This window comes from Pan paniscus, chromosome 20 (genome assembly GCF_029289425.2).
Source record: "Pan paniscus chromosome 20, NHGRI_mPanPan1-v2.0_pri, whole genome shotgun sequence".
NCBI lineage: Eukaryota > Metazoa > Chordata > Mammalia > Primates > Hominidae > Pan > Pan paniscus.
Window position 1 is genome coordinate 14,378,617 of NC_073269.2, and position 26,652 is coordinate 14,405,268.

Below are 26,652 nucleotides of genomic sequence, written 5' to 3' on the forward strand. Positions count from 1 at the left end.
TGTCTTTGACAGGTTTCAGAGAAGCAATTCTGATATTCCATACATACCCAGTTTCTCATAAGTGTGAATGCCCCTCATATTCACTAAAGGATGAAGAATATAAAAAATTACTTTCCAACATTTATTACCTTCATGAAGTTTTTCTCCACTATAAAATTACAGGTAAACACCAAAGTATTTGGCAAGAATAAAACTTCTGAACATATCTTACATCAAACATCTTACATAAAAAGGGTTTATCTCCATTCCAAGAACCCAAGGAAACAGTGAAAGCTATTTCTTTTTTTTTTTTTTTGAGATGGAGTCTTGCTCAGTCACCAGGCTGGAGTGCAGTGGCGTGATCTTGGCTAACTGCAACCTCCGCCTCCCTGGTTCAAGTGACTCTCCTGCCTCAGCCTCTCGAGTAGCTGGGATTACAGGGGCGTACCACCATGCCCAGCTAATTTTTGTATTTTTAGTAGAGACAGGGTTTCACCATGTTGGCCTGGATGGTCTCGATCTCTTGATCTTGTGATCCACCTGCCTCAGCCTTCCAAAGTGCTGAGATTATAGGCATGAGCCACTGCGCCTGGCCAGTTTTCTATGTTTCTAACATTGTACAGCTTCAGGATGAACTCTTACACAGTGTACTGTCAGCAGATTCCAACAGTTCTCCCACATGCCTTTAACTTTATGGAGGATCATCAGAGTGTAAGTTCTTTCCTATCTTTGAAGTGAACAGGGACAAATGAGCACTTTGACACAGTGCTTACATTGATGTTTTCTCACCAGTGTGAATTACAATGTGACTATTAAGGCATATAGACTTCCAAAAGGATTTTCCTCATTCCTTACATAAAATGGGTTTCTTGGCCAGGCGCGATGGCTCACACCTGTAATTCTACCACTTTGGGAGGCCAAGGTGGGCAGATTACCTGAGGTCAGGACTTCAAGACCAGCTTGGCCAAAATGTTGAAACCCCGTCTCTACTAAAAATACAAAAAATCAGCCAGGTGCAGTGGTGCGTGTCTATAATCCCAGCTACTCGGGAGGCTGAGGCAGGAGAATCGCTTGAACCCAGGAGGCGGAGGTTGCAGTGAGCCAAGATCGTGCCACTGCACTCCAGCCTGGGCTACAGAGTGGGACTTCATCTCAAAAACAAAAAAACAAAAAAAAACATGGTTTCTCTCCATGGTGTTTCTACACGTTCAGTAAGATGAGAAGAATGCCAGGTGCAGTGGCACACGCCTGTAATCCCAGCATTTTGGGAGGTGGAAGCACATGATCACATGAGGTCAGGAGTTTGAGACTAGCTTGGCCAACATGGTGAAATTCTGTCTCTACCAAAAATATAAAAAATTAGCCAGGTGTGGTGGTGCATGCCTGTAATCCCAGCTACTCAGGAGACTAAAGCAGGAGAATTGCTTGAACTTGGGAGGCAGAGGTTGCAGTGAGCCAAGATCATGCCACTGCACTCCAGCCTAGGTGACAGAGCGAGACTCGTCAAAAAAAAAAAGAGAGAGAAGAACTAGTGTTTTCCTACATCCCTTACATTTACAGGGTTTCTCTACAGTGTGAGTTTGTACGTATCTAGAAAGATTCAACTGTTCAGGCTTTCTCACATTCCTTACATTGATTGTGTTACTTTCTCCTGTGAATTTTTACATGTTCAGTTAGGCTTGAGGAAACAGCAAAGGTTTTTCCACATTCTTCACATCCACAGGGATTCTCTCTAGTGTGTTTTCAAATGTGCAATACGAGCAGAGAAAGAAGCAAAGGCTTTCCCACACTGGTCACATTCAAAGGGTTTCTCTCCCATATGAGTTCTTAAATGTTGAATACGTCCTGAGGATGTACGGAAGGCCTTCCCACATTCCTTACATTTATAGGGCTTCTCTCCAGTGTGAATTCGCACATGATTAGTAAGATCTGAATGACAAGTGAAGGCTTTCCCACAGTCCTTACATTTATAGGGTTTTATTTCGGTGAGAGTTTTTAAGCGATCATGAAAGCACATGGAATTTCGAAAGGAATTTCCACATGCATTACATTCAGAGGTCTTCTCTGCTGCATGAGTTTTTAAGTGTTGAGTTAGTACACAAGACCTACTGTAAGCTTTTTCACATGCATTACATTTATAGGGTTTATATCCAGTGTGAGTTCTTAAATGATCAACTAGCCTGGAGGTGACAACAAAGGCTTTCCCACGGTCCTTATATTCATAGGGCTTATCTCCAGTGTGTCTTCGTAAATGTTTAGTAAGATCTGAGCGTTCTGTGAAGGCTTTTCCACATTTCTTACATTCATATGGCTTCTCTCCACTGTGTCTTCGTAAATGTTTAGTAAGGTATGAGCGCTCAGTGAAGGCTTTCCCACATGTCATACATTCATAGGGTTTCTCTCCAGCATGTGTTCGTAAATGTTTGGTAAGATATGAGCACTTAGTGAAAGTTTTACCACATTTCTTACATTGATAGAGTCTCTCTTCTGTGTGAGTTCGCATGTGAATACAAAGACAGGCAGAAGAGGTAAATGGTTTCCCACATTTGTAACACTTAAAGGGCTTCTCTCCAGTGTGAGTTCTCAAATGAGCAAAAAGAGATGAGAAAGAAACAAAGACTTTCCCACACTGGTCACAATCAAAGCATTTCTGTCCTGTGTTACTTCTTCTATCTTCAATAACACCTGAGGATGTACCAAAGGCCTTCCCATATTCCTTATGCTCATATGGCTTCTCTCCATTATGAACTCTCAAATGTCCAAAAAGAGATGAGTAAGAAATAAAGGCTTTCCCACAGTGGTCACATTTAAAGGTTTTCTCTCTGGCGTGACATCTTATATGTTCAATAAGGCCTGCAGATGTACCAAAGGCTTTACCACATTCCTTACACCCATAGGGCTTCTCTCCAGTGTGAGTTCGTACATGTTCAAGAAAGCCTGACGGCACAGTGAAGGTTTTGCCACAGTGCTTACATTTATAAGGTTTTATCCCAATGTGGGTTTGCATGTGATTATTAAGGTGGGTAGGGTATCTAAAATCTTTTCCACATTCCTTATGTTCATAGGGGTTTTTAATAATGTGTGTTTCAACATTTACAGCATGGCTTGTGGAGTGAGTAAATGCTTCCCCACATTGCTTCCATTCATTGAGTTTTTCTCCACTCTGAGTTTTCCTGTGTGCTTCAAGGTTTGACTGATGAATGAAGGCTTTCCCATAGTCAGTACCTTCAAAGGATTTATCTTGTGTACACTTTCTCTGGACCTGAACATTTAAAATCAGGCGGAAAGATTTTCCATGCTTACTGAACACAGAAACTTTCCTTATGGTAGAGGTATTATTGTATAGAGAAAGGAGGTCTTTTGCATACTGAATACATTCAGACGTGTTGCCTCTATTTTGAGTACTCATGTTGGTCTTAAGGCATGTATGTTTACAGAAGACATCTTCACATTGCTTACAGTCATAGAGTTCCTCTCCATTTTGGTTTCTTGCCTGTTAACACAGGAATGAACAATAAAGGAAGCATTTTAGCAGACTTATTAATAGATACCACTCTTCTAAGAAACATGATAATTATTATTTTTGCCACTTTTATAACATGCATATAGTTTCTACCTTTTGGATTTCCTTCAACTTGAATAATGGAACCCTACTGTAAGAATCCTATGTCATCTGCTCTAATCTTGGCAAGATTCCTGTAGCTTTTCATGAAGTTATTTTAAAAACTCAAATGTCTAGTTATACATGTCGGAATGAACATTCATGGGAAGTCTTAAGTACCAAGCTTCACACAAGGTATGGGATCTCTCTCCAGATATTTCTCCCCTTGGGTGAATTGGGTGAATGCCACCTCTCCCAAATATCTATCATTTCTGCTGATTTCTTTTTTTTTTTTTTTTTTTGAGATGGGGTTATGCTCTGTTGCCCAGGCTAGAGTGTGCAGTGGCACGATCTCAGCTCACTGCAACCTCCACCTCCTGGGTTCAAACAATTCTTCTGCCTCAGCCTCGCAAGTAGCTGGGACTACAGGTGCACACCACTACGCCCAGCTAATTTTTGTATTTTTAGTAGAGATGGGGTTTCACCATATTGGCCAGGCTGGTCTCGAACTCCTGACCTCATGATCCGCCTGCCTCAGCCTCCCAAAGTGCTGGGATTAGAGGCATGAGCCACCGTGCCTGGCCATTTCTGCTGATTTCTATAATGCAATACCAGTCTTCTCTGAATGTGAAAAATAAGAAAGTTCTTTTGTTAATCTTACCAACTGTATCCCATTTAATGTTTTTAAACAAAAATTATCTTGCCAAAGGGCTGGCCCATTGGTTTTCAGGCACATTTTCCATTCTGAAATAAAAGAGAAAAATATACATGAGAGTTTACACATGAAATGGTAGGTTAAATAAAAAGCTGATAGATTTGAGCAATTTATATATGTCTAAAATTTGGCAATCATATGGGGTCAAGTTTTAGTAATTTTTAAAACAACTTATTCTATGAAAATTAAACACAATGGTGAACAGAAACAATACTATCAGGGAAGGAAAAGTCGGAAAAATTGGAACAAAAGCATACAATAAATCCATAAACATAAAGAAGGTCATTTGTTAGGTATTAGGGAAGTCTGGATAGATGCAAAGCAATGGAGGATGAAAAGTTAAGATATCCCAAAACATCCAAGTCAAGTGGACAGCCTTCCGATTCAAAGGGCATCTTATAAAACTTCATTGTGCTTCCAAACGTACTGAGAACTTCTCATGGACCAGGGTTGTTCTTCACAAACACTCACCTTGGAGAACTCTTGGCAGTGTGCTCAACTCTTCCTCTTCCTCCAGCCAAGAGATCAGACTGGGTTTGAAGAGCTGGTAAACTGTACACAGGGAAAGATACACCAATGGAAGAGGCTCATGCAAGAAATGGCAAACTTTTCCATGAAACAGGGACTACGTTTCTAATTAAAGCAGTGAAAAGCACTTAAATTGCATATATCCCATCTTTCTGTTCTCTGAAGACACTGGTTATCTCTGACCTCTGAAATTCACATTCAAGCTTAACCCATTTCCTGTTTGCCCCAAGAAATAAGCACTAGCAGTGAGCTGCACTTTTTCTTTCTAAATGGCAAATGTTAAATACAAATTCTAAAAACCACTAAAACCTTTATTAAAATAGAAACTAATGGAAGCTCAAAGAGAGATCTTGATTCTCCTGGGAAAACTCCCATTCAGTAGTTCTGAACTTTAGAGTGAATTACTCATCTGAATACAGGGCCCCAACAGCAGACTTTTTGATTTAGTACATCGAGTCTGAGAATGTACACATATCTAAGACAGTGATGGTGATGCTACTGACGCAAACTACCATATAAGATTAAAACCCATTAGTACAGGAACTGTCTCTGTTATTTCCTATTTTACTCATTAAAAAAAATCTTTTTTCAGTGTGTATATATCCCACTGTATTCAGATTTGACATCACTAATCCTAGAATACAGTAAGTACATAATTTGTATCTTGTTCCAGAATAGGCTATAAGGGATGATGCCAGACTTACCTACTGAGGACAGGTTCTTGTAGTTCTCCAGCATCACATCACTGTACAGGTTTCTCTGAGTTGGGTCCAGTAAAGTCCATTCTTCCTGGGTGAACTCCACAGCCACACTGTCAAAGGTTACCAGGTCCTAAACCATCAGACACATGCTGATTTGAGCCAAGCAACATCTCCACCAATGTTGGCTGAAGAATGAGGAAGGGGGACCCAATCCCTGTACAGGGTACTGAGTGCTCCCACTATCTACACCCCAAGGTTCAGTGGCCCTAGGAACTCTTCTATCCACATTCACTCACTGTCAATTTCCTCCAATAACATGGCTGTAACAGAACCTCTTACACGGAAACTTGTCAACCACAACTAGACCGGGAGCTCATCTCATTTGATTCCTCTCTACTGCAATACACTCCTGAGCACATGACAAATACTTGATAAATGAGGATATGGATAAATTCCTTAAGAAAAGAACACTTTCATACCCCTTACCATCTGTCCTGGCACCCAGAAAAATAAATATGCAGTTGGCACCAGGAAAATGAACACTAATTCATAAATACAAAAATACTGAGATAATTTCCAGGGTAATTCCTCACCAATATGAGAGGTATGACTTTCTGGGAAAAATTCAACTAGGGGTCTATATTTGCTTTAAAGAAGAAAACAGACAGGAGTACCTACAAGAAAATGAGTCTTTGTTGATATCATTACTCCAATTTTAGAAGGATACAACTTTCACACTAAGTTTAGATCTCCCCAAATTCATCATTATCAGAGCATCTCTCCAGAGACATTGCTCCCTCTTGAGTGAATGCTATTCCTCTCAATTATCTTTTGTGCTTATTTTCTACATTGGAAGTCCCAATATTCTCTGAGTGTGAAAAATAAGAAATACCCTTTCTTAACATTACCGTTTGTATCCCATTAGAAGTTTGTATTTTCCAAAAGTCCTGCTGCAGTGCTGAAACACTGGTCTGATGTTTTATTGCCCAGTCTGAAACAAAAACATAAACTGAGGTTTTTTTTTTTTTAAAAAAAAGGTAAAATGAAAGAGTTAAAAATTATAGGCCTCATTCATATTTGTTTTTAAAATAAACATAAGAAAAAAAGAAAGCTAAATTTGAACATTTAGATTGTGTCAAAAAATTGGCAATAATGAGATTAAAGGGTCAAAATTTTAGCTAATTTGCTACAAATTGACTCATTTAGATTTAAAACTAATGTTAAACAGAAAGAATGTTATCAGAAAAGTAGGAAAGATCTGGGCCAAAGCCATATTTCAAAGCAAAGAACTTGAAAAACAAAATATATAGTTTCATAAGATCATAGAAAGTTGGAGTAGATGGAAATTTAAAGAGTATCAGAAACTGAATATTTTCTAACTTCTGAGATAAATGGCCTTAAGCTTGTGAGAGAAGGTGCATCTTAAAAAGTTCCCTCAGAGGGCTGGGTGTGGTGGCTCACGCCTGTAATCCCAGCACTTTGGGAGGCTGAGGTGGGTGGATCACAAGGTTAGGAGATCAAGACCATCCTGGCTAACACAGTGGAACACCATCTCTACTAAAAATACAAAAAATTAGCCGGGCATGTTGGCAGGCACCTGTAGTCCCAGCTACTCGGGAGGCTGAGGCAGGAGAATGGCATGAACCTGGGAGGCGTAGGTTGCAGTGAGCCAAGATCGCGCCACTGCACTCCAGCCTGGGGGACAGAGTGAGACTCCGTCTCAAAAAAAAAAAAAAAAAGTTCCCTCATTATGTTTCTGATGGTTTGGATGTTAGTTCCCTCCAAATCTCATATGGAAATGCAACACCAAATACTGGAGGTGGGGCCTGGTGGGAGATGTTTGGATCATGGGGGTGGGTCCTTCATGAATGGCTTAGTGACATACTCGGAGTAATAAGTGAGTTCTTGTTCTGAGTTCATGTGAGACCTGGTAGTTTAAAACAGGAGTCTCCAACTCCAGAGCCATGGACCAGAACCAGGCCACAGCACAGGAGTTGAGTGGCAGGAGAGCAAGTGAAGCTTCATTTGTATTTATAGCTGCTCTCCATCCTAATTGCCTCCTGAGCTCCGCCTCTTGTCAGATCAGTGGCAGCACTTGATTCTCATAAAAGAGCAAAATCTATCATGAACTGTGCTTGTGAAGGATTTAGCTTGCGCGCTCCTTTTGAGAATCTAATGCCTGATGATCTGTCACTGTCTCCCATCACCCCCAGATCCCCAAATGGGACCATCTGGTTACAGGAAAACAACCTCAGGGTTCCCATTGATTCTACATTATGGTAGAATTGTATAATTATTTCATTACGGTAGAGTTATGGTAGAGTTGTATAATTATTTCCTTATATATTACAACGTAATAATAATAGAAATAAAGTGCACAATAAATGTAATGCACCTGAATCATCCTGAAACCATCTCCCTGCCACCTGGTCTGTGGAAAAATTGTCTTCCATGAAACTGGTCCCTGATGCCAAAAAGGCCGGGGACCGCTGGTTTAAAACACTATGACACCACCCCCAACTTCTCTTTTACTCCCTTTCTCATCATGTAATTTGTCTGCTCCTCCTTTGCCTTCTGCCATGATTGTAAGGTTTCTGAGGCTCTCACCTGAAGCAGATGTCAGAACCATGCTTTCTGTAGAGCCTGCAGAATCGTGAGCCAAAATAAACCTATTTTCTTTATAAATCACCCAGTCTCAGGTATTTCTTTCTTGCAACACAAGAACAGACTAACACAGCTTCCAAACATACTGAACTTCTCGCTGACCAAGGTTGTTCTTCACAAATACTCACCTTGGAGAACTCCTTGCTGCAAGGTTCTCAACTCTTCCTCTTCCAACCAAGAGATGACACTAGGTTTAAGGAGCTGAAATCCTTTACATGAAGAAATGTACATTAATGGAAGAGGCTCAGGCCAGGCACAGTGGCTCATGCCTGTAATCCCAGCACTTTGGGAGGCTGAAGTGGGTGGATTACCTGAAGTCAGGAGTTCAAGATCAGCCTAAGATGGTGAAACCCCCGTCTCTACTAAAAATACAAAAATTAGCTGGGTGTGATGGCATGTGCCTATAATCCCAGCTACTTGGGAGGCTGAGGCAGGAGAATTGCTTGAACCCAGGAGGCAGAGGTTGCAGTGAGCCGAGATCATGTCACTGCACTCCATCCTGGACAACAAGAGCAAAATTCCATCTCAAAAAAAAAAATAATGGAAGAGGCTCATGCAAGAGATGATAAACTTTACATTATAGAACTATAGTTCTTAGAGAAAGCAGTGAAATTATTTCAAATGGACTAAAACTGAAAATATCTCTTATTTCTGTGCACCCCAAAATTGGCTATCTCTGACCTCTGAAATGCAAATTCATGCTTATGTGCACATTTACAAAGCAATAACCTTTTAGTCACAGAAATAAAGTATGTTGTCAAACTCCTGAATGAAGAAAAAAAAGAAAAAAAGTGAAACAAAGAGACCCTTGTATACTTGGAGAATAAAACTACACCAGTGATTCTTAATATTATAGTGCATCAAATTGATGTGGAAGGATAGTTAACACACAGATGACAATCCAAGTGGAGAGTTTCTGATTCAGTAGGTCAAAGGCAGAGACTAAGACTGTACATTTCTAAGGGAGTAACAGCGATGCTGTCAAAACTGGACCACACTTTGAAAACGACCACAGTAATTAAGACCTATTATGGCAGGGACAACGTCTCTGGTGAATTCAGTGTTGAACAAACCAATTCTGGAACACAGCAAGTACACAATGTATATCTCTTCCCTAAGAGGCTGCATAAAATGATGGCAGTCTTACCTACTTTGGCCACGTTCTCATAATTCTCCAGCATCACATCTCTGTATAAGTTTCTCTGAACTGGGTCCAGTAAAGTCCACTCCTCCTGGGTGAAGTCCACAGCTGTGTCCTCAAAGGTCACCGAGTCCTAAACCATCACATACATGTTGACTTGAGCCAAGTAACAGATTAACCAGTGTTCACTGAAGAATCAGTTAACAGACCCCAATGCCTATAAAGAGTTGTGAGGTCTCTCATTATCTACCCAAAGCTTAATAATCCCAGGTAAATCTCAGGTATTCCTCTCTCTATCCTTGCTCTTTCACTACTTAACAATTCCAGTTGTATGGCTTTAATGGCACATCTCAAACATGAACTTCTCATCACAAGCAGACTGTGAGTGCTTTCTCAACTTATTTCCCTCTACTAAAAGATATCCCAGAGTACACTGCATCATATACTTGATAAACAGCGATGAATGATTAGCCTTTATTTTTTTGGGAAGCAGGGTCTTGCTCTGTCACATAGGCTGGACTGCAGCAGTGTGATCATGGCTCACTGCAGCCTTGACTTACTGGGCTCAAGTGATCATCCTGCCTCAGCCTCCTGAGTAGCTAGGACTACAGCCATGCACCACCATGCCTGGCATTTTTTTTTTTTTTTTTTTGGTGGAGACAATGTCTCAGTATGTTGCCCAGGCTGGTCTCAAATTCCTAAGATCAAGCGATAATGCCACTCACAGCCTCCCAAAGTGCTGAGATTACAAGTGTGAGCCACTGCACCTGGCCAGGATTAGCCTTTGAGTAAAGGATGCTTTCATCTTCCTTTCCATCTGCCAGACCACTCAGCAAAATAAGAAACATATATCTGGCACCATAAGGGACAAAATTAATTAACAATTACTGAAATGCTTTTCAAGGATTATCAGTATGAGAACCTCCACTCCCTGGGGAAATTCAACAAGTGACTCAGTGCTTGAGTGAGTCTTTATTTACTTAAAGAAGCTCTGGAGACACATCTGCCTAGAAGGAAATGTGTTTACCTGGTGATGCAAGTATGTCATTTTGTAGAAGTATACATTTTCTGCATACCTGATAACAATTGGTCAGGCAGTAAGCCATCTTCCTTTCTGCCTCTGTCTTTTCTTCATGAAGGCAGATTGGGTTCCTAGAAAGACCTGGAAAAGAAAGAAGGCATAAGAGCCCAGACATAATCACAGTTCCAACATTCGCATGCATGGAAGTTATTCCAACCTGGTTCGAAATTCTCTTATAATTCATATAAACTCACATAAATATACATTACATCCATAAAATGCCACTGTACTTCTGTCTAACCTAGAGCAAGAAAAAGGAATTGTGAGCCAAGCTGTCGTAAGTAAAAGTATAATATCCTCATTGCACAGGTAAAGAAACTTTTTTTTTTTTTTTTTTTTGAGATGGAGTTTCACTCTGTTGCCCAGGCTGGAGTGCAGTGGCACGATCTCAGCTCACTGCAAGCTCTGCCTCCTGGGTTCACGCCATTCTCCTGCCTCGGCCTCCTAAGTAGCTGGGACTACAGGTGCCCGCCACCACGCCCGGCTAATTTTTTGTAGTTTTAGTAGAGATGGGGTTTCACCGTGTTACCCAGGATGTTCTCAATCTCCTGACCTCGTGATCTGCCCAACTTGGCCTCCCAAAGTGCTGGGATTATAGGCATGAGCCACTGCACCTAGCCAGGTAAAGAAACTTAAGACCTGAGGAATGTAAGTCTTTTTGTGCCCATGGTGATATAACTCACAAATGAGATTATGCAGCACCTCTTCTCAAAGTACACACATAAGGGGGCTAACTTACACAACAGCCCTCTCTGGCGCACTTCAACACCTCAGAAAGGAACTACTAGTGTGAATACTAAGGCCTAGAGCCCTGGACTACATATTCTGCATGGGGTACTGATATGGTGTGGCTCTGTGTCCCCACCCAAATCTCATCTTGAATTGTGATAATCCCCACATGTCAAGGGCAGAACCAGATGGAGGTGATTGGATCATGGGGGCAGCTTCCCCCATGCTGTTTTCGTGATAATGAGTGAGTCTCACAAGATCTGATGGTGGGTTTTTTTTGTTTGTTTTTGTTTTTGAAACAGAGTCTTGCTCTGTCACCCAGGCTGGAGTGCAATGGCGAGATCTCGGCTCACTGCAACCTCTGCCTCCCGGGTTCAAGCAATTCTCTTGCCCCAGCCTCCTGAGTAGCTGGGATTACAGGCATGTGCCACCAGACCTGGCTAACTTTTGTATTTTTAGTAGAGACAGGGTTTCACCATGTTGGTCAGGCTGGTCTCAAACTCCTGACATTGTGATCCACCCGCCTCGGCCTCCCATAGTACTGGGATTACAGATGTGAGCCACCGCGCCCGGCCAATCTGATGGTTTTATAAGTATGTGGCATTTCCCCGGCCTGCACCCATTCTCTCTGCTGCCACCCTGTGAGGAGGTGTCTTCTGCCATTGATGCCACCCTGTGAAGAGGTGCCTTCTGCCATTGATGTAAGTTTCCTGAGGCCTCCCCAGTCATGTGGAACTGTGAGTTAATTAAACCTCTTTTCTTTATAATTATCCAGTCTTATGTATTTTTCCATAGCAGCGAGAACAGACTAATATGGTTACCTAAAGCAGATTTTTGGAAAAACTTACCATAGGGCAAATCCATGACTTCTATCCTGTGAGGCTGACAGTGAAATATGTCTGGACACAGTTTTTTGTGATTCCAAGGACATGTCAGGGTAGCTTATAAATCTAAGTGGATAACTGGCAATCTATTCCTCTTTATATAGAGTATCTGGGCTCATGTAGACATCAATCATTAATCAACAAGCGTTACTTATCAGTCATCAAATACCATATATTAAATCTTTACTGCTGGTGATATGTGTGAAACCCACTAGAAATAGTATATGTTCTGTATAAAATGAGTATTAATAACACCAACTGCCATTTACTAGGGACTGTTATATGTTAGACATTACATATATATACACATATATGTGCATATACATATATACATATATATATGCTCACTTATCTGAACAATATCCCTATTTAGTGCTGAAAAAAATCTAAATTCAGAAAACACAAATGACTCTTCTAATATCATCTACTTAGGAAGTGGTGAACCAGGACTTGAATGCAGTCAAGTTTGTCCCTAAGTCTAATCCTCTGTGGTTGTTGTTACTCCCCCATAATGACTGCCATATAAAGGACTCTGGGAATTGATACCTGGCTTACTTAAAATGTGCTATTCTACTTTTGACTATAAAGAATTAGAACAAGAATGTCATCCTTTACAAACAAGTCAGAACTCATTTCCAACTCTGGTTGCTTCAACAGGGTTCCAAGTAGAAACACTGAAGTTAGTGTTCAGAGTCCTGCCCATTGCTCCTGCAAGAGGACAAAAAACATGCAGAGCAGCAATCACAAATCAGACTCTGCCCCCTATATTGACTATTTGATGGGTCTTCTCAGAAAATCACCTTTTATTATTATTCATGAGTTCTCTTTTTCCTAAAATTTCTGCTTGTATTTTTATTCCTTCCTTTCTTTATGGTTCTTACAAATCAAATGAAAAACGCAATTGAGATCATCAACAGTAGAGAAGGAAAAGAAAAAAATCTTTGAACTTGAAAACAGACTATTTAGAAATACATAAAGGAGAAAAAACAAAAATGAAGAAAAATTACAGGATTCAAGGGACATCATCAAAAGAGCAAATTTTTGAGTTACAGGAGTACAAGACAAGAAAGAAACAAAGAGAACACATACTTAAAGAAACAATAACAACGTTTCCACACTGAGGAAAATATATAAATATCCATACTCAGGAAGGGCAAACATCTCCAATCACATTCAATCCAAACAAGGCTACCCTAAGATATAATCAAACAGTCAAAAATGAAAAGCAAAGTGAAGATCTTGGAAGCAGCATGAAAAAAAGATGCAAATCACATATGAACGAGTTCCAGTAAGGTTATGAGCAGACCTGTCACCAAAGACCTTACAGGCCAGGAGAGAATGGGATGACATATATAAACTGCTGTCAGGAAAAACAAACAAAAAAACTGCTCACAAAGAATACCATACCCAGCAAAGCTGTCCTTCAGAAATGAAAAAGAGATGAAGATTTTCAAAGAAAAACAAAAGCAGAGGTAGTTCATCGACACCCAGACCTAATAAGAAATGCTAAAGGGAGTTCTCAAGCTTAAAAAAAGGACACTAATTAGTAACAAGAAAACAAAGCACAAAACTCAGGTAAAAATAAGCACGTAGCTAAATTCACAATACTCAAACACTGTAATGGCGGTTTATAAATGAATTATATCCTTACTATGAAGGTTAAGAGATAAAAGTATTAGAAACAGTAAGAGCTAAAATAATTTGTTAAAGGATATACAATATAAAAATATGTAAATTACAATATCAGAAAAATAAAATGAGGAGAGGTTGAGTTAAAGTATAGTTATTTTATGTGATCACAGTTATCGGCTTAAAATATCCTGCTATAAGATGTTTCATATAAGTCTTATGGTAACCACAAAGCAAAAATGTATAGCCAACACACAAAAGATAAAAATTAAAGAATCAAAAGTACACCACTAGAGAAAATTATTAATCACAAAAATAGACAAAGGAAGAAACAAACAAAGAATATAAAAAAAAACCCCAGAAAACTTAACGAGCCAGGTGCAGTGGCTTATGCCACCAATCCCTGCACTTTGGGAGGTGGAGGCAGGTGGATCACTTGAGGCCAGAAGTTCAAGACTAGCCATAGCCAACATGGTGAAACCTTGCCTCTACTAAAAATACAAAAATTAGCCAGGCATGGTGGCGGGCACCTGTAATCCCAGCTATTCAGGAGGCTGAGGCAGGAGAATCACTTGAATGGGCAGGAGAATCGCTTGAACCCAGCAGATGAAGGTTGCAGTGAGCCAAGATCATGCCACTATACTCCAGCCTGGGCTTTTTTTTTTTCCAAAATGGAAAAAAAAAAAAAGAAAGAAAACTATTAACAAAATGGCAGTAGTAGGTACCTACCTACAATGATTACTCTGAATGTACACACACTAAATTCTCCAATTCAAAGACAGAATGGCCAAGTGGATTAAAAAAACAAAGACACAAATGATACATTGTTTACAAGAGACTCACTTCATCCTTAAGGACATACATAAATTAAAAACAAAAGGGCAGGGGAAAAAACACTCCACACAGATAGAAACCAAAAGACAGCTAGGTTAAGTATTACTTATATCAGACAAAGTGAACTTTAAGTCAAAAACCGTAACAGAACACAAAGGTCGTTATATGATAATAAAGGGATCTACCAATCAATAAGATAGAATAATTATAAATATACAATTGGCCATCTGAATTCATGAGTACCACATCTCTACTTATTAGGGTAGATTCAACCTGCCATGGATTGAAAATATCCAGAAAAAAAAAATGCATGGGTCCAACTTTATTATATATGTGCACATATTTTCCCTGCTCATTATTCCCCAAATAATACAGCAAAACAACTATTTACATAGCATTTACTTTAAGTATTACAGTAATCTAAAGATATTTTAAAGTACATGAGAGGATGTGCATGATTTTCAAACAAATACAACATCATTTTATAAGAGACTTGAACATGCCTAAATTTTGGTATCCACAGGTGGGGGAGGGGTTATAGGAAGGGGGGTTATCCTGAAACAAATCCCCCACAGATTCCAAAGGATGACTACATATGCCAACAACAACAGAGCACGTAAATATATAAAGCAAATTAATAATAGATCTGAAGACAGAGATAGATTGCAATAAAATAATGGGAGACTTTAATACCCTACTTTGAACAACAGACAGATCATTCAGACAGAAAATCAATAAACATGAGACTAGAACTACACTTTAGACCAAAACAATCTAACAACATACACAGAACATTCCATCCAACAGCAGCAAAATACACATTCTTCTCAAGTGCACACAGAACATTATCCAAGATAGATCATATATTAGGCCACAAAACAACAACAACAACAACAAAGCAAGTCTTCACAAATTTAAGAAGCTTAAAATCATATCAAACATCTTTTCTGACTACAGCTGTAAGAAAATAGAAATCAACAATAGGAAGAAAATTAGAAAATTCAGAAATAAGTGGAAATGAAGTAACACACACCTGAACAAGCAAAGGATTTAAGAGGGTAGTTAATAGCAATAAATGCCTATATGAAAAAAGAAAATCACAAGTAAACACCCTAACACTGCACCTTGAGGACTTAGAAGAACAACAAGAACTAAGCTGTAAGTTAGGAGAAGGAAGGAAATAATAAAGACCAGAACTGAAATAAATGAAACTAAAAAAAAACACAAAAGATAAAGGAAACTAAAAGTTTTCTGAAAAGATGAACAAACCTTTAGATAGATCAAGGGGTGAAGAAAAAAAAAAAAGCTGGGCACAGTGGTTCACAACTGTAATCGCAGCACTTTGGGAGGCTGAGGTAAAAGGATCAATTGAGCCCAGGAGTTCAAGGCCAGCCTGAGCAACATAGCAAGGCCCTCATCTGTACAAAAAATGCTTTCAAAAATAGCTGGGACTGGGCATGGTGGCTCACACCTGTAATCTCAGCATTTTGGGAGGCCAAGGTGGGAAGATTGCTTGAGCTCAGGAGTTCGAGACCAGCCTAGGCAACACAGTAAAACCCTCTCTACAAAAAGTACAAAAATTAGTTGGGTGTGGTGGTGCACGCCTGTAGTCCCAGCTATTCAGGAGGCTGAGGTAGGAGGATAGCTTGAGCCCAGGAGAGAGAGGCTGCAGTGAGCTGAGATCATGCCACTGCATTCCACCTGGGCAATACAGCCAGAGATTATCTCAAAAAAAAAAAAAAAAAAAAGGCCTCAGAAATAACACCACATATCTACACCATCTGATCTTTGACAAACCAGACAAAAACAATAAATGGGAAAAGGATTCCCTATTTAATAAATGGTGCTGGGAAAACTGGCTAGCCATATGTAGAAAGCTGAAACTGGATCCCTTCCCTATACCTTATACAAAAATTAATTCAAGATGGATTAAAGACTTAAATGTTAGACCTAAAACCATAAAAATCCTAGAAGAAAACCTAGGCAATGCCATTCAGGACACAGGCATGGGCAAGGACTTCATGTCTGAAACACCAAAAGCAATGGCAACAAAAGCCAAAATTGACAAATGGGATCTAATTAAACTAAACAGCTTCTGCACAGCAAAAGAAACTGCCATCAGAGTGAACAGGCAACCTACAGAATGGGAGAAAATTTTTGTAATCTACAAATCTGACATAGGGCTAATATCCAGAATCTACAAAGAACTTAAACAAATTTACAAGAAAAAAATCAAACCACCCCATAAAAAAGTGGGCAAAGGACATGAACAGACACTTTTCAAAAGAAGATATGTATGCAGCCAACAGACACATGAAAAAATGCTCATCATCACTGGTCATCAAAGAAATGCAAATCAAAACCACAATAAGATACCATCTCACACCAGTTAGAATGGCGATCATTAAAAAGTCAGGAAACAACAGGTGCTGGAGAGGATATGGAGAAATAGGAATGCTTCTACACTGTTGGTGGGAGTGTAAACTAGTTCAACCATTGTGGAAGACAGTGTGGTGATTCCTCAAGGATCTAGAACTAGAAATACCATTTGTCCCAGCCATCCCATTACTGGGTATATACCCAAAGAATTATAAATCATGCTACTATAAAGACACATGCACATGTATGTTTATTGCAGCACTATTCACAATAGCAAACATTTGAAACCAACCCAAATGTCAATCAATGATAGACTGGATTAAGAAAATGTGGCACATATACACCATAGAATACTATGCAGCCATAAAAAAGGATGAGTTCATGTCCTTTGTAGGGACATGGATGAAGCTGGAAACCATCATTCTGAGCAAACTATCACAAGGACAAAAAAACCAAACACAGCATGTTCTCACTCATAGGTGAGAACTGAACAATGAGAACACTTGGACACAGGGTGGGGAATATCACACATCAGGGCCTGTTGTGGGGTGGGGGGATGGGGGAGGGATAGCATTAGGAGAAATACCTAATGTAAATGGCGAGTTAATGGGTGCAGCAAACCAACATGGCACATGTATATATATGTAACAAACCTGCACATTGTACACATGTACCTTAGAACTTAAAGTATAATAAAAATAAGGAAGGGGGGGAGGGGGAGAAGGAAGGAAGGAAGGAAGGAAGAAAGGAAGGAAGCCAGGCATGGTAGCACAAACCTGTAGTCCTAGCTACTCAGGAGGATCACTTGAGACCAGGAAGTCAAGGCTGCATTGAGCCATGACTGCAGCACTGCACTCCAGCACAGGCAAGAGCAAGACCCTTTCTCAAAAAGAAAAGAAAAAATTAAAAAGAACACTCAAAATCAGATATGAGAGAGGAAACATTACAACTGTTAACTACAGAAATACAAAGGATCATAAAAGACTACTTGGAAAAATTACATGCCAACAAACTGGATAACCTAGCAGAGATGTACAAATTTCTAGACACACACAACCTACCAAACACTAAATACTAAAAAGGAGAAAATCTGAACAGACCAATAATGAAGAAGGAGACCAAATCACTAACTAAAAATCTCCCATCAAACACACACCTAGGACTTGACTGCTTCATGGCTGAATTATATAAGACATCTAAGAATATCTAAACTAATCCTTCTGAAATTATTCCAAAAAACTGAAGAAGGATGCTACAAAGAGAAACTTACAGGCCAATATCTCTAAGTATACAGATGCAAAAATCCTCAACAAAATACTAGCAAGCTGAATTCAACAGCACATTAAAATTATCATTCATAATGATCAAGTAGGATTTATCCCTGGAATGCATGGATGGTTCAACATATGCAAATCAATGTGATTAGAACCACATTAACAGAATTAAGTATAAGAATCATATGATCTTGTCAACAGATGCAGAAAAAGGATGAGATCACACCACTGCACTCCAGCCTGGACGACAGAGCAAGACTACACCTCAAGAAAAGAAAAAAAAAAAAAGTGCTGAAGAACATTAACCAAAAGATTTTTTTTTTTTTTTTTTGAGACAGAGTCTCACTCTGTCACCCAGGCTGGAGTGCAATGGTGTGATCTCAGCTCACTGCAACCTCCACCTCCTGGGTTCAATTGATTCTCATGCCTCAGCCTCCCTAGTAGCTGGGATGACAGGCGTGCACTGCCACACCCAGCTAATTTTGTATTTTTAGTAGAGACAGGGTTTGGCCACACTGGTCTTGAACTCCTGGCCTCAAGTGATCCTCCCGATTCTATCTCCCAAAGTACTGGGATTACAGGCATGAGCCACCATGCCCAGCCCCAAAAGATTTGTAACCTCAAATAAGTTGAGAAACATGCTCAAGTATCTTAGGGGGAGAGGGATCAAGTACTCCTTCCATTCATCTTTTTAAAACACATTGAGCTACCATTCTCCATGAAAGGCATCTGCCATAACCCATGGAGCTGGCAGGGGCAGGGAGCATCAGCACCAAACCAGAATAGCATCGCAACATAGGAGGCACCTAGCAAGGTGTAGCTGGTGCAAATATACAAAAGAGGAGCCCAATTCTATTGCCAGCATCCCTTCTTCAAATCACAGTCACTTGTATGAGCACTAAGAAATGCCCAATTCACATGAACAAATGACTCCAGATCCTGGAGAAGAACAGGATAATTACCCCTCTTCCTGGGATCATGGCTGGTAAGCAGTATCCTGGGGTGCATTACGGGGACTAGCACAGGGTCCAAACTTTATGACAAAGACTCTTGGCCAACACTTGGAAGGGACAACACAAAGCATGACACAGCAATACACATAAACTCCAACAAGACAGGCAGCCTTCCCAAATGGTACAGGGTGGAAAGTAAAAAAGTTCCTCTTCAAAGTTTCCCTTCTTGTTAAAGAATAAATCATAAGTGTTAGAAATAATATTTTCTTTTAGGCTGGGCACGGTGGCTCACACCTGTAATCCCAGCACTTTCGGAGGCTGAGGCAGGTGGATCACCTGAGGTTAGGAGTTTGAAACCAGCCTGGCCAACATGGCAAAACCCTGTCTCTAGCAAATAAACAAAAATGAGCCAAGCGTGGTGGCAGGTGCCTGTAATCTCAGACACTTGGGAGACTGAGGCAGGAGAATCACTTGAACCCAGGAGGTGGAGGTTGCAGTGAGCCAAGATCATGCCACTGCACTCTAGCCTGGGTAACAAGAGTGAGACTCTGTCTCAAAAAAAAAAGAAGAAAAGAAAAAAAAAGAAATAATAGTTTCTTTTAAAGACTAACTTCCTTCAAGCCTCCTTGCTTTGTGCTAATAACTCTTTGTTAAGCCCTATCCTGTGCAGCTGTTAGATGTAAGGGAATGAGTACATTCTATGTCCTTGTACTTTAACCAAGGTATTTATTCTAGACATGCTCAGCCATGTCCCAGCTCACAGCTTATGCCCCTTCCTTATTTGGAAATGTTATTACTTCTCTAAGTCTTTTCATAAGCAACTTCCTCTTTTCCTTTGTTTTCCCTTGCCTTTACCTATTTAGGAAAGTTTTAAGTTATTAGCCAGTCAGGTTTAGCTTAGATTGTGTGGTCCACCTCCAGCCAATGAAGACAGGACACAGTAGCGGGGACAAGCTCCATAAGGGATAAAAATTGCTTCCCTCCTTTGTTCATGTGTCATCTCGCCACTGTTCCATCTGCGAGGAGCACCCTTTCTGCAGAAAGTAAAATTGCCTTGCTGAGAAAATTCTTTGTCTGAGTGCTAGTTCTTCTCAGCACCTAGGAACAAGCATTTCTAAAGGAATAAGCATTTTACTTATATGACCAATCAGCAAGCCACGAAAGGTCAAAGGGCACTTACAAGAGACTTTCCACCCCAGTTCAAAGTGATCTTCACCCTTTTTACCAACTGTGTTGTAAATGGGGCACTAAGTCACTTTTGTGGGATGTTTCAGGATCCCTCCAACACACTCTTGCAATTACACTTGGAGAGGCTCATGATATTAGATTTATTACACTCATAGATCCTAGAGAGGGAGGCATGCCATGCCATGCAGGGGTCCATGCTGGAGGAGGACCAAAGCAGGAGGCTCTGACAAGCATGTAGGGAGCTGAGAGAGAAGCCTCCCTTGAGGGCAACTGCCTTTACTGGGGATTGGGGTATAGTACTAAAGCAAAAGGCATTAGATTTCATTGGTGCATTTGAATGTTACTAGGTCATGGTCAGGGGAGGGCCAACAGAAGAACTTGTAGCATAAGTACCTTATCATCCTTGTACATCTGGTCACTTGAGCAGGGAGCTCACAGCCTGTTTGTTAGAATGCTGAGGCATCAAGAAAATATGAATTTTTTAAAATGTACAATGTATTCAGGGAAGAATGACAATATGGAACCTGGAACAAAGACATCTGGTTGGATCCAGATGAAAGACATGATCTTAAACTCCGCTATGATTTGGATGCGGTCTGTCCCCATCACAACTCCTGTTGAGGCTTGGTCCTCAATATCACAGCACTGGAAGGAGGGGCCTAATGAGATGTTTGGGTCATGGGGGTAGATCTCACATAAATAGATTAATGCTCCCTCTCCCTCTCCCTCTCCCCACGGTCTCCCTCTCCCTCTCCCTCTCCCCACGGTCTCCCTCTCCCTCTCTTTCCACGGTCTCCCTCAGATGCCGAGCCGAAGCTGGACTGTACTGCCGCCATCTCTGCTCACTGCAACCTCCCTGCCTGGTTCTCCTGCCTCAGCCTGCCGAGTGCCTGCGATTGCGGGCGTGTGCCGCCACGCCTGACTGGTTTTCATATTTTTTTGGTGGAGACGGGGTTTCGCTGTGTTGGCCGGGCTGGTCTCCAGCTCCTAAGCGTGAGTGATCTGCCAGCCTCAGCCTCCCGAGGTGCCGGGATTGCAGATGGAGTCTTGTTCACTCAGTGCTCAATGTTGCCCAGGAGCGGCATGATCTCGGCTCGCTACAACCTCCACCTCCCAGCTGCCTGCCTTGGCCTCCCAAAGTGCCGAGATTGCAGCCTCTGCCTGGCCGCCACCCTGTCTGAGAAGTGAGGAGCGTCTCTGCCTGGCTGCCCATCATCTGGGATGTGAGGAGCCCCTCTGCCCGACTGCCCAGTCTGGGAAGTGAGGAGCGCCTCTTCCCGGCCGCCATCCCATCTAGGAAGTGAGGAGCATCTCTGCCCGGCCGCCCATCGTCTGAGATGTGGGGAGTGCCTCTGCCCTGCTGCCCCGTCTGGGATGTGAGGAGTGCCTCTGCCCGGCCGCGACCCCGTCTGGGAGGTGAGGAGCGTCTCTGCCCGGCCGCCCCATCTGAGAAGTGAGGAGCCCCTCCGTCCAGCAGCCGCCCCGTCTGAGAAGTGAGGAGTGTCTCCGCCCGGCAGCTGCCCCATCCGGGAGGTGGCGGGCAGCCCCCACCCGGGAGGGAGGTACGGGGCAGCCCCCGCCCGGCCAGCCGCCCCGTCTGGGAGGGAGGTGGGGGGGCAGCCCCCGCCCAGCCAGCCGCCCGGTCCGGGAGGGAGGTGGGGGGCAGCCCCCACCCGGCCAGCCGCCCCGTCCGGGAGGGAGGTGGGGGCCAGCCCCCGCCCGGCCAGCCACCCCGTCAGGGAGGGAGGTGGGGGTCGCCTCTGCCCAGCCGCCGCCCCATCTGGGAGGTGGGGGGCGCCTCTGCCCGGCTGCCCCTTCTGGGAGGTGAGGAGCCCCTCTGCCCGGCCGCCACCCCGTCTGGGAGGTGTACCCAAAAGCTCATTGAGAACGGGCCATGATGACGATGGCGGTTTTGTCAAATAGAAAAGGGGGAAATGTGGGGAAAAGATAGAGAAATCAGATTGTTGCTGTGTCTGTGTAGAAGGAGGTGGACATAGGAGACTCCATTTTGTTCTGTACTAAGAAAAATTCTTCTGCCTTGGGATGCTGTTGATCTATGACCTTACCCCCAACCCGGTGCTCTCTGAAACATGTGCTGTGTCCACTCAGGGTTAAATGGTTTAAGGGCGGTGCAAGATGTGCTTTGTTAAACAGATGCTTGAAGGCAGCATGCTCGTTGAGAGTCATCACCACTCCCTAATCTCAAGTACCCAGGGACACAAACACTGCGGAAGGCCCCAGGGTCCTCTGCCTAGGAAAACCAGAGACCTTTGTTCACTTGTTTATCTGCTGACCTTCCCTCTACTATTGTCCTATGACCCTGCCAAATCACCCTCTGCGAGAAACACCCAAGAATGATCAATTTAAAAAAATAATAAAATAAAATAAAATAAAATTCTAAAAAAAAAAAAAAAGATTAATGCTGTCAGGCAGAAGTGAATTTTAGCTCACACAGGACTGAATTAGTTCCCACAGGAGCTAATTGTTATAAAGCAAGGCTGCTGTTTGTGTTTGGCCCCTTTTGCACAAGCCTGCTTCCTCTTCTGCCTCTCTACCATGTTTTGCTGCAACACGTGAGCCTCATCAGAAGTAGAGCAGATGCTGGGGCCATGCTCTTAGACTTTCCAACCAGCAGAATCCTGAGCCAAAGAAACCTCTTTTCTTTATAAATTACTCAGGTATTATGTCATAGCAACAATAAAGAGACTAACACAGCCTAAGACACTTTGAGCCTCCCTTACCAGGGATATAGCTTACCCTTTGGTTTCTGAGGAGAAAGCCTTCTGCTTGAAATTTTTGTGACAATCTCATTTGGTCCAGATACCCTGGAAGGTAATATATATTCTCCTCAAGATCCACACCATTATCACTTATTTTTATCACTAGAGTCCTAATTATTCCAAAATCCAGGGGCAAAGATATACAACATAATGCAAGAGAAAAAAGCTCACACAACAAAAAAATTCCAACTCTGATAACGTATCACAAGAAACCCAGGGAACACGTATGGGATGGATTCTAAGGGTATTAGATCAAGAAGGTTAAAATGTAACATTAGATAGGCCCAAATTCATTGATATGAAGCACTGTATGGTTTGGATCTGTGTTCCCACCAAATCTCATGTGGAACTGTAGTTCCCAGTGTTGGAGGTGAGGTCTGGTGGGAGATGATTGGATCATGGGGGCAGATTTCTCATGAATGGTTTAGCACCATCTCCTTTGATACTGTCCTCATGAACTGGTCATTTAAAAGTGTACAGCACCTCCCCCTCATTCTCCCTTGCTCCTGGCTCCTGCCATATAAGATGTACCTACTCCTGCTTCACCTTCTGCCATGACTGGAAGCTTCCAGAGGCCTCCCCAGATGCAGAAGTCACTATGCTTCCTGTACAGCCTGCAGAACTGTGAGCCAATTAAACTTTTTTTTATTCTGCAATTTAAAACTTTTAATTAAAAAATAAACTTTAATGTTGAAAATGCAAACTTGGAGAGGGCAGAAAGATCACACACAAGGCTGTCACTTCACACTTGGAGGTTTGCACAGTGGCTCGACAGAGGTGCTCCTCACTTCCCAGACAGTGGGGCGGCCAGGCAGAGGCGCTCCTCGCTTTCCAGACAGTGCGGCAGCCAGTTAGAGGCACTCCTCACTTCCTAGACACGGCAGTGGCCAGACAGAGTCACTCCTCACTTCCCAGACAGGGTGGTGGCCAGGCAGAGGCGCTACTCACTTCCCAGACAGGGTGGCAGCCAGGCAGAGGTGCTCCTCACTTCCCAGACAGTGTGGCGGCTGAGCAGAGGCACTCCTCACTTCCCAGACGGTAGGCAGCCGAGCAGAGATGCTCCTCACTTTCCAGACAGTGGGGCTGCCGGGCAGAGGTGCTCATCACTTGTCAGACAGGGCGGCGGCCAGGCAGAGGTGCTCTTCACTTCCCAGACAGTTGGGCGGCCGGGAACTTCTTTATAAATTACCCAGTCTCATGTATTTTTTTTTTTTTTGAGACATGTCGCCCAGGCTGGAGTGCAGTGGCGTGACCTCGGCTCACCTCAAGCTCCGCCTCCCGGGTTCACATCATTCTCCTGCCTCAGCCTTCTGAGTAGCTAGGACTACAGGCAGCTGCCACCACGCCCGGCTAATTTTTTTGTATTTTCAGTAGAGACAGGGTTTCACTGTGTTAGCCAGGATGGTCTCAATCTCCTGACCTCATGATCCGCCCACCTCGGCCTCCCAAAGTGCTGGGATTACAGGTGTGAGCCACTGCACCCGGCCAGTCTCTTGTATTTCTTTATAGCAATGTGAGAATAGCCTAATACAGGTACTTACTAGACATTTTGAATTTTACATATTAGCTAATGGACCATGGCATGATTCTAATAGCTAAACTGGTTGGATGATTGAAACTTGTACTCATGACCTAGTTAACAGAGTTAATATGTAAGAGCTTCCCTGGCTAATGTAAAGGAGGGAATCCTAGACACATAGGAAGGTTGCACTGAATTTATCACATGTGATCTGCACAGCTTCCCTTCTTCAACCTACATTAAGGGTCCAAAAGACACCCTCTTCACAAAGCCATTCAGAAATAGATAACTGAAGGGAATACTTCCATTCTTGAAAAGTTCTGTTTATTCTCCTTTAAACATTTGTTAAGACTATAGGAGATAACAATCATTAAGATGAGTTCCCTGTTTCAATGGGGATGATGAGAACCTTGAGTGCCAAAAACCAAGTGTGTAGCACTTAACTATCAAAGACAATGAGGCTACATCGAATGTCAAGGGCATACTGAATGTACCAGTAATTGGAATGCTTTGGCCTGCAGAGATTATTGGTGTTAGCAAACTGATCACATTTCATCCCTAGCATGAAACAGATAAGAACCCTACTACAACAGGGATTAATAAATCTTGTTGTAATGTGACATATAGTAAATGTTATACTTTGTGGGCCACACAGTCTCTGTTACAAATACTCAACTCTGTCCTTGTAGTATGAAAGAAGCCTCAGAAAATATATAAACAAATGAACATGGTTGTTCTGTTCCAATTATAATTTACAAAAACAGGTTGAAGATTAGGTGTGTCCCATAAGCCATAGTTTGCCAATGTAAGTCTTGGAATATTGCTTGATCTATGTAACAAGAAGTCTCAAGTCTAATGGCCAAAAACCTGATAAGTGTCACCACAGGGGAGATTCAAAGTCTCTCGCCCAATCACCAGACCTAGGTAACACACCACTCAGGATTGTGTAGAAGTCACATCAACTTTGGAGAATTACGGGGGACTATCATAACTTATATCAATTCTCCTGTTTTCCACCAAAATAGTCTTCAGAGGTTTTGCTATTACACAAAACATTGCAACACTCCATCACATTGAAAATATTTTGTATATGATATCCCATGAACAGGAAACAGTAAATAGTTTGGATACCTTTACAGGCTACAAAGTAGAGAATGGGAGATTCAAGAGCCAGCTAAATAAACAAAGTTGGTTTTGTTTTGTTTTTTTGAGACAGGGTCTTGCTCTGTTGCCCTGGCTGGAGTGCAGTGGTGTGATCATGGTTCACCACAACCTCCACCTTCTAGGCTCAAGTGATCCTCCCACCTCAGCCTCCCAAGCATCTGGGACTACAGGTGCACATTACTACGCCAGGTAATTTTTTTTCTTTTAATCTTTTTTGGTAGAGATGGGATCTCACTATGTTGGCCAGGCTGGTCTCAAACTCCTGGCCTCAAGCAATCTGCCTGCCTTGGCCTCCCAAAGTGTTAGAGTTACAGGCCTGAGCCACCATGCCCCATCCAATCAGCAAAGATTTGGGGGTTCAGTTGTCTAGACCATATCAAGATATCCCCTCCAAGGTGTCATTTCTAGTTAGTGCTCCCCAAAATTAGGTGCAACACTTGGCAGACCTATAAGATTCTTGGCCAGGCATGGTGGCTCACACCTGTAATCCCAGCACTTTGGGAGGCTGAGGCTGGCAGATCATGAGGTCAGGAGATTGAGACTATCCTGGCTAACATGGTGAAACCCCATCTCTACTAAAAATACAAAAAATTAGCTGGGTGTGGTGGCACGCGTCTGTAGTCCTAGCTACTCAGGAGGCTGAGACAGGAGAATCGCTTGGACCTGGGAAGCAGAGGTTGCAGTGAGCCGAGATTGCGCCAGTGCACTCCAGCCTGGGCGACAGAGCGAGACTCCGTCTCAAAAAAAAAAAAAAAAAAAAAAAATTCTTAAGACAGCATATACCACATTTCAATGTGCTTTAACCCATCTACAGAGATGGTTATAATGCTTACAGGTGAGTGAACACCAAGTGATTGCAGTGCACCAAGCTCAGACTGCAGTACAAGATTTTTAAGCACTTGGTCAATA

General features: G+C 42.2%; 1 protein-coding gene across 4 annotated transcripts in view; it reads right to left on the reverse strand.

Annotated features, from left to right (window-relative positions):
• ZNF560 (zinc finger protein 560) overlaps positions 1-26,652 on the reverse strand; it is a 64,868-nt gene that overhangs the window by 29,511 nt on the left and 8,705 nt on the right. The window contains exons 3-10 of one of the 4 annotated variants that reach the window (XM_063599839.1): positions 10,406-10,491; positions 9,336-9,462; positions 8,317-8,397; positions 6,433-6,515; positions 5,528-5,654; positions 4,767-4,847; positions 4,242-4,324; positions 1,611-3,472 (exon numbers count right to left, since the gene is read on the reverse strand). In XM_063599839.1, coding sequence (XP_063455909.1) covers positions 1,712-3,472; positions 4,242-4,324; positions 4,767-4,847; positions 5,528-5,654; positions 6,433-6,515; positions 8,317-8,397; positions 9,336-9,462; positions 10,406-10,435 — 2,373 coding nt within the window. In that variant the 5' untranslated portion in view covers positions 10,436-10,491 and the 3' untranslated portion in view covers positions 1,611-1,711. Of the gene's footprint in view, positions 1-107; positions 3,473-4,241; positions 4,325-4,766; positions 4,848-5,527; positions 5,655-6,432; positions 6,516-8,316; positions 8,398-9,335; positions 9,463-10,405; positions 10,492-26,652 lie in introns of those variants that run through there. The other 3 variants (XM_063599838.1, XM_055103411.2, XM_055103412.2) reach the window with 3 other exon arrangements.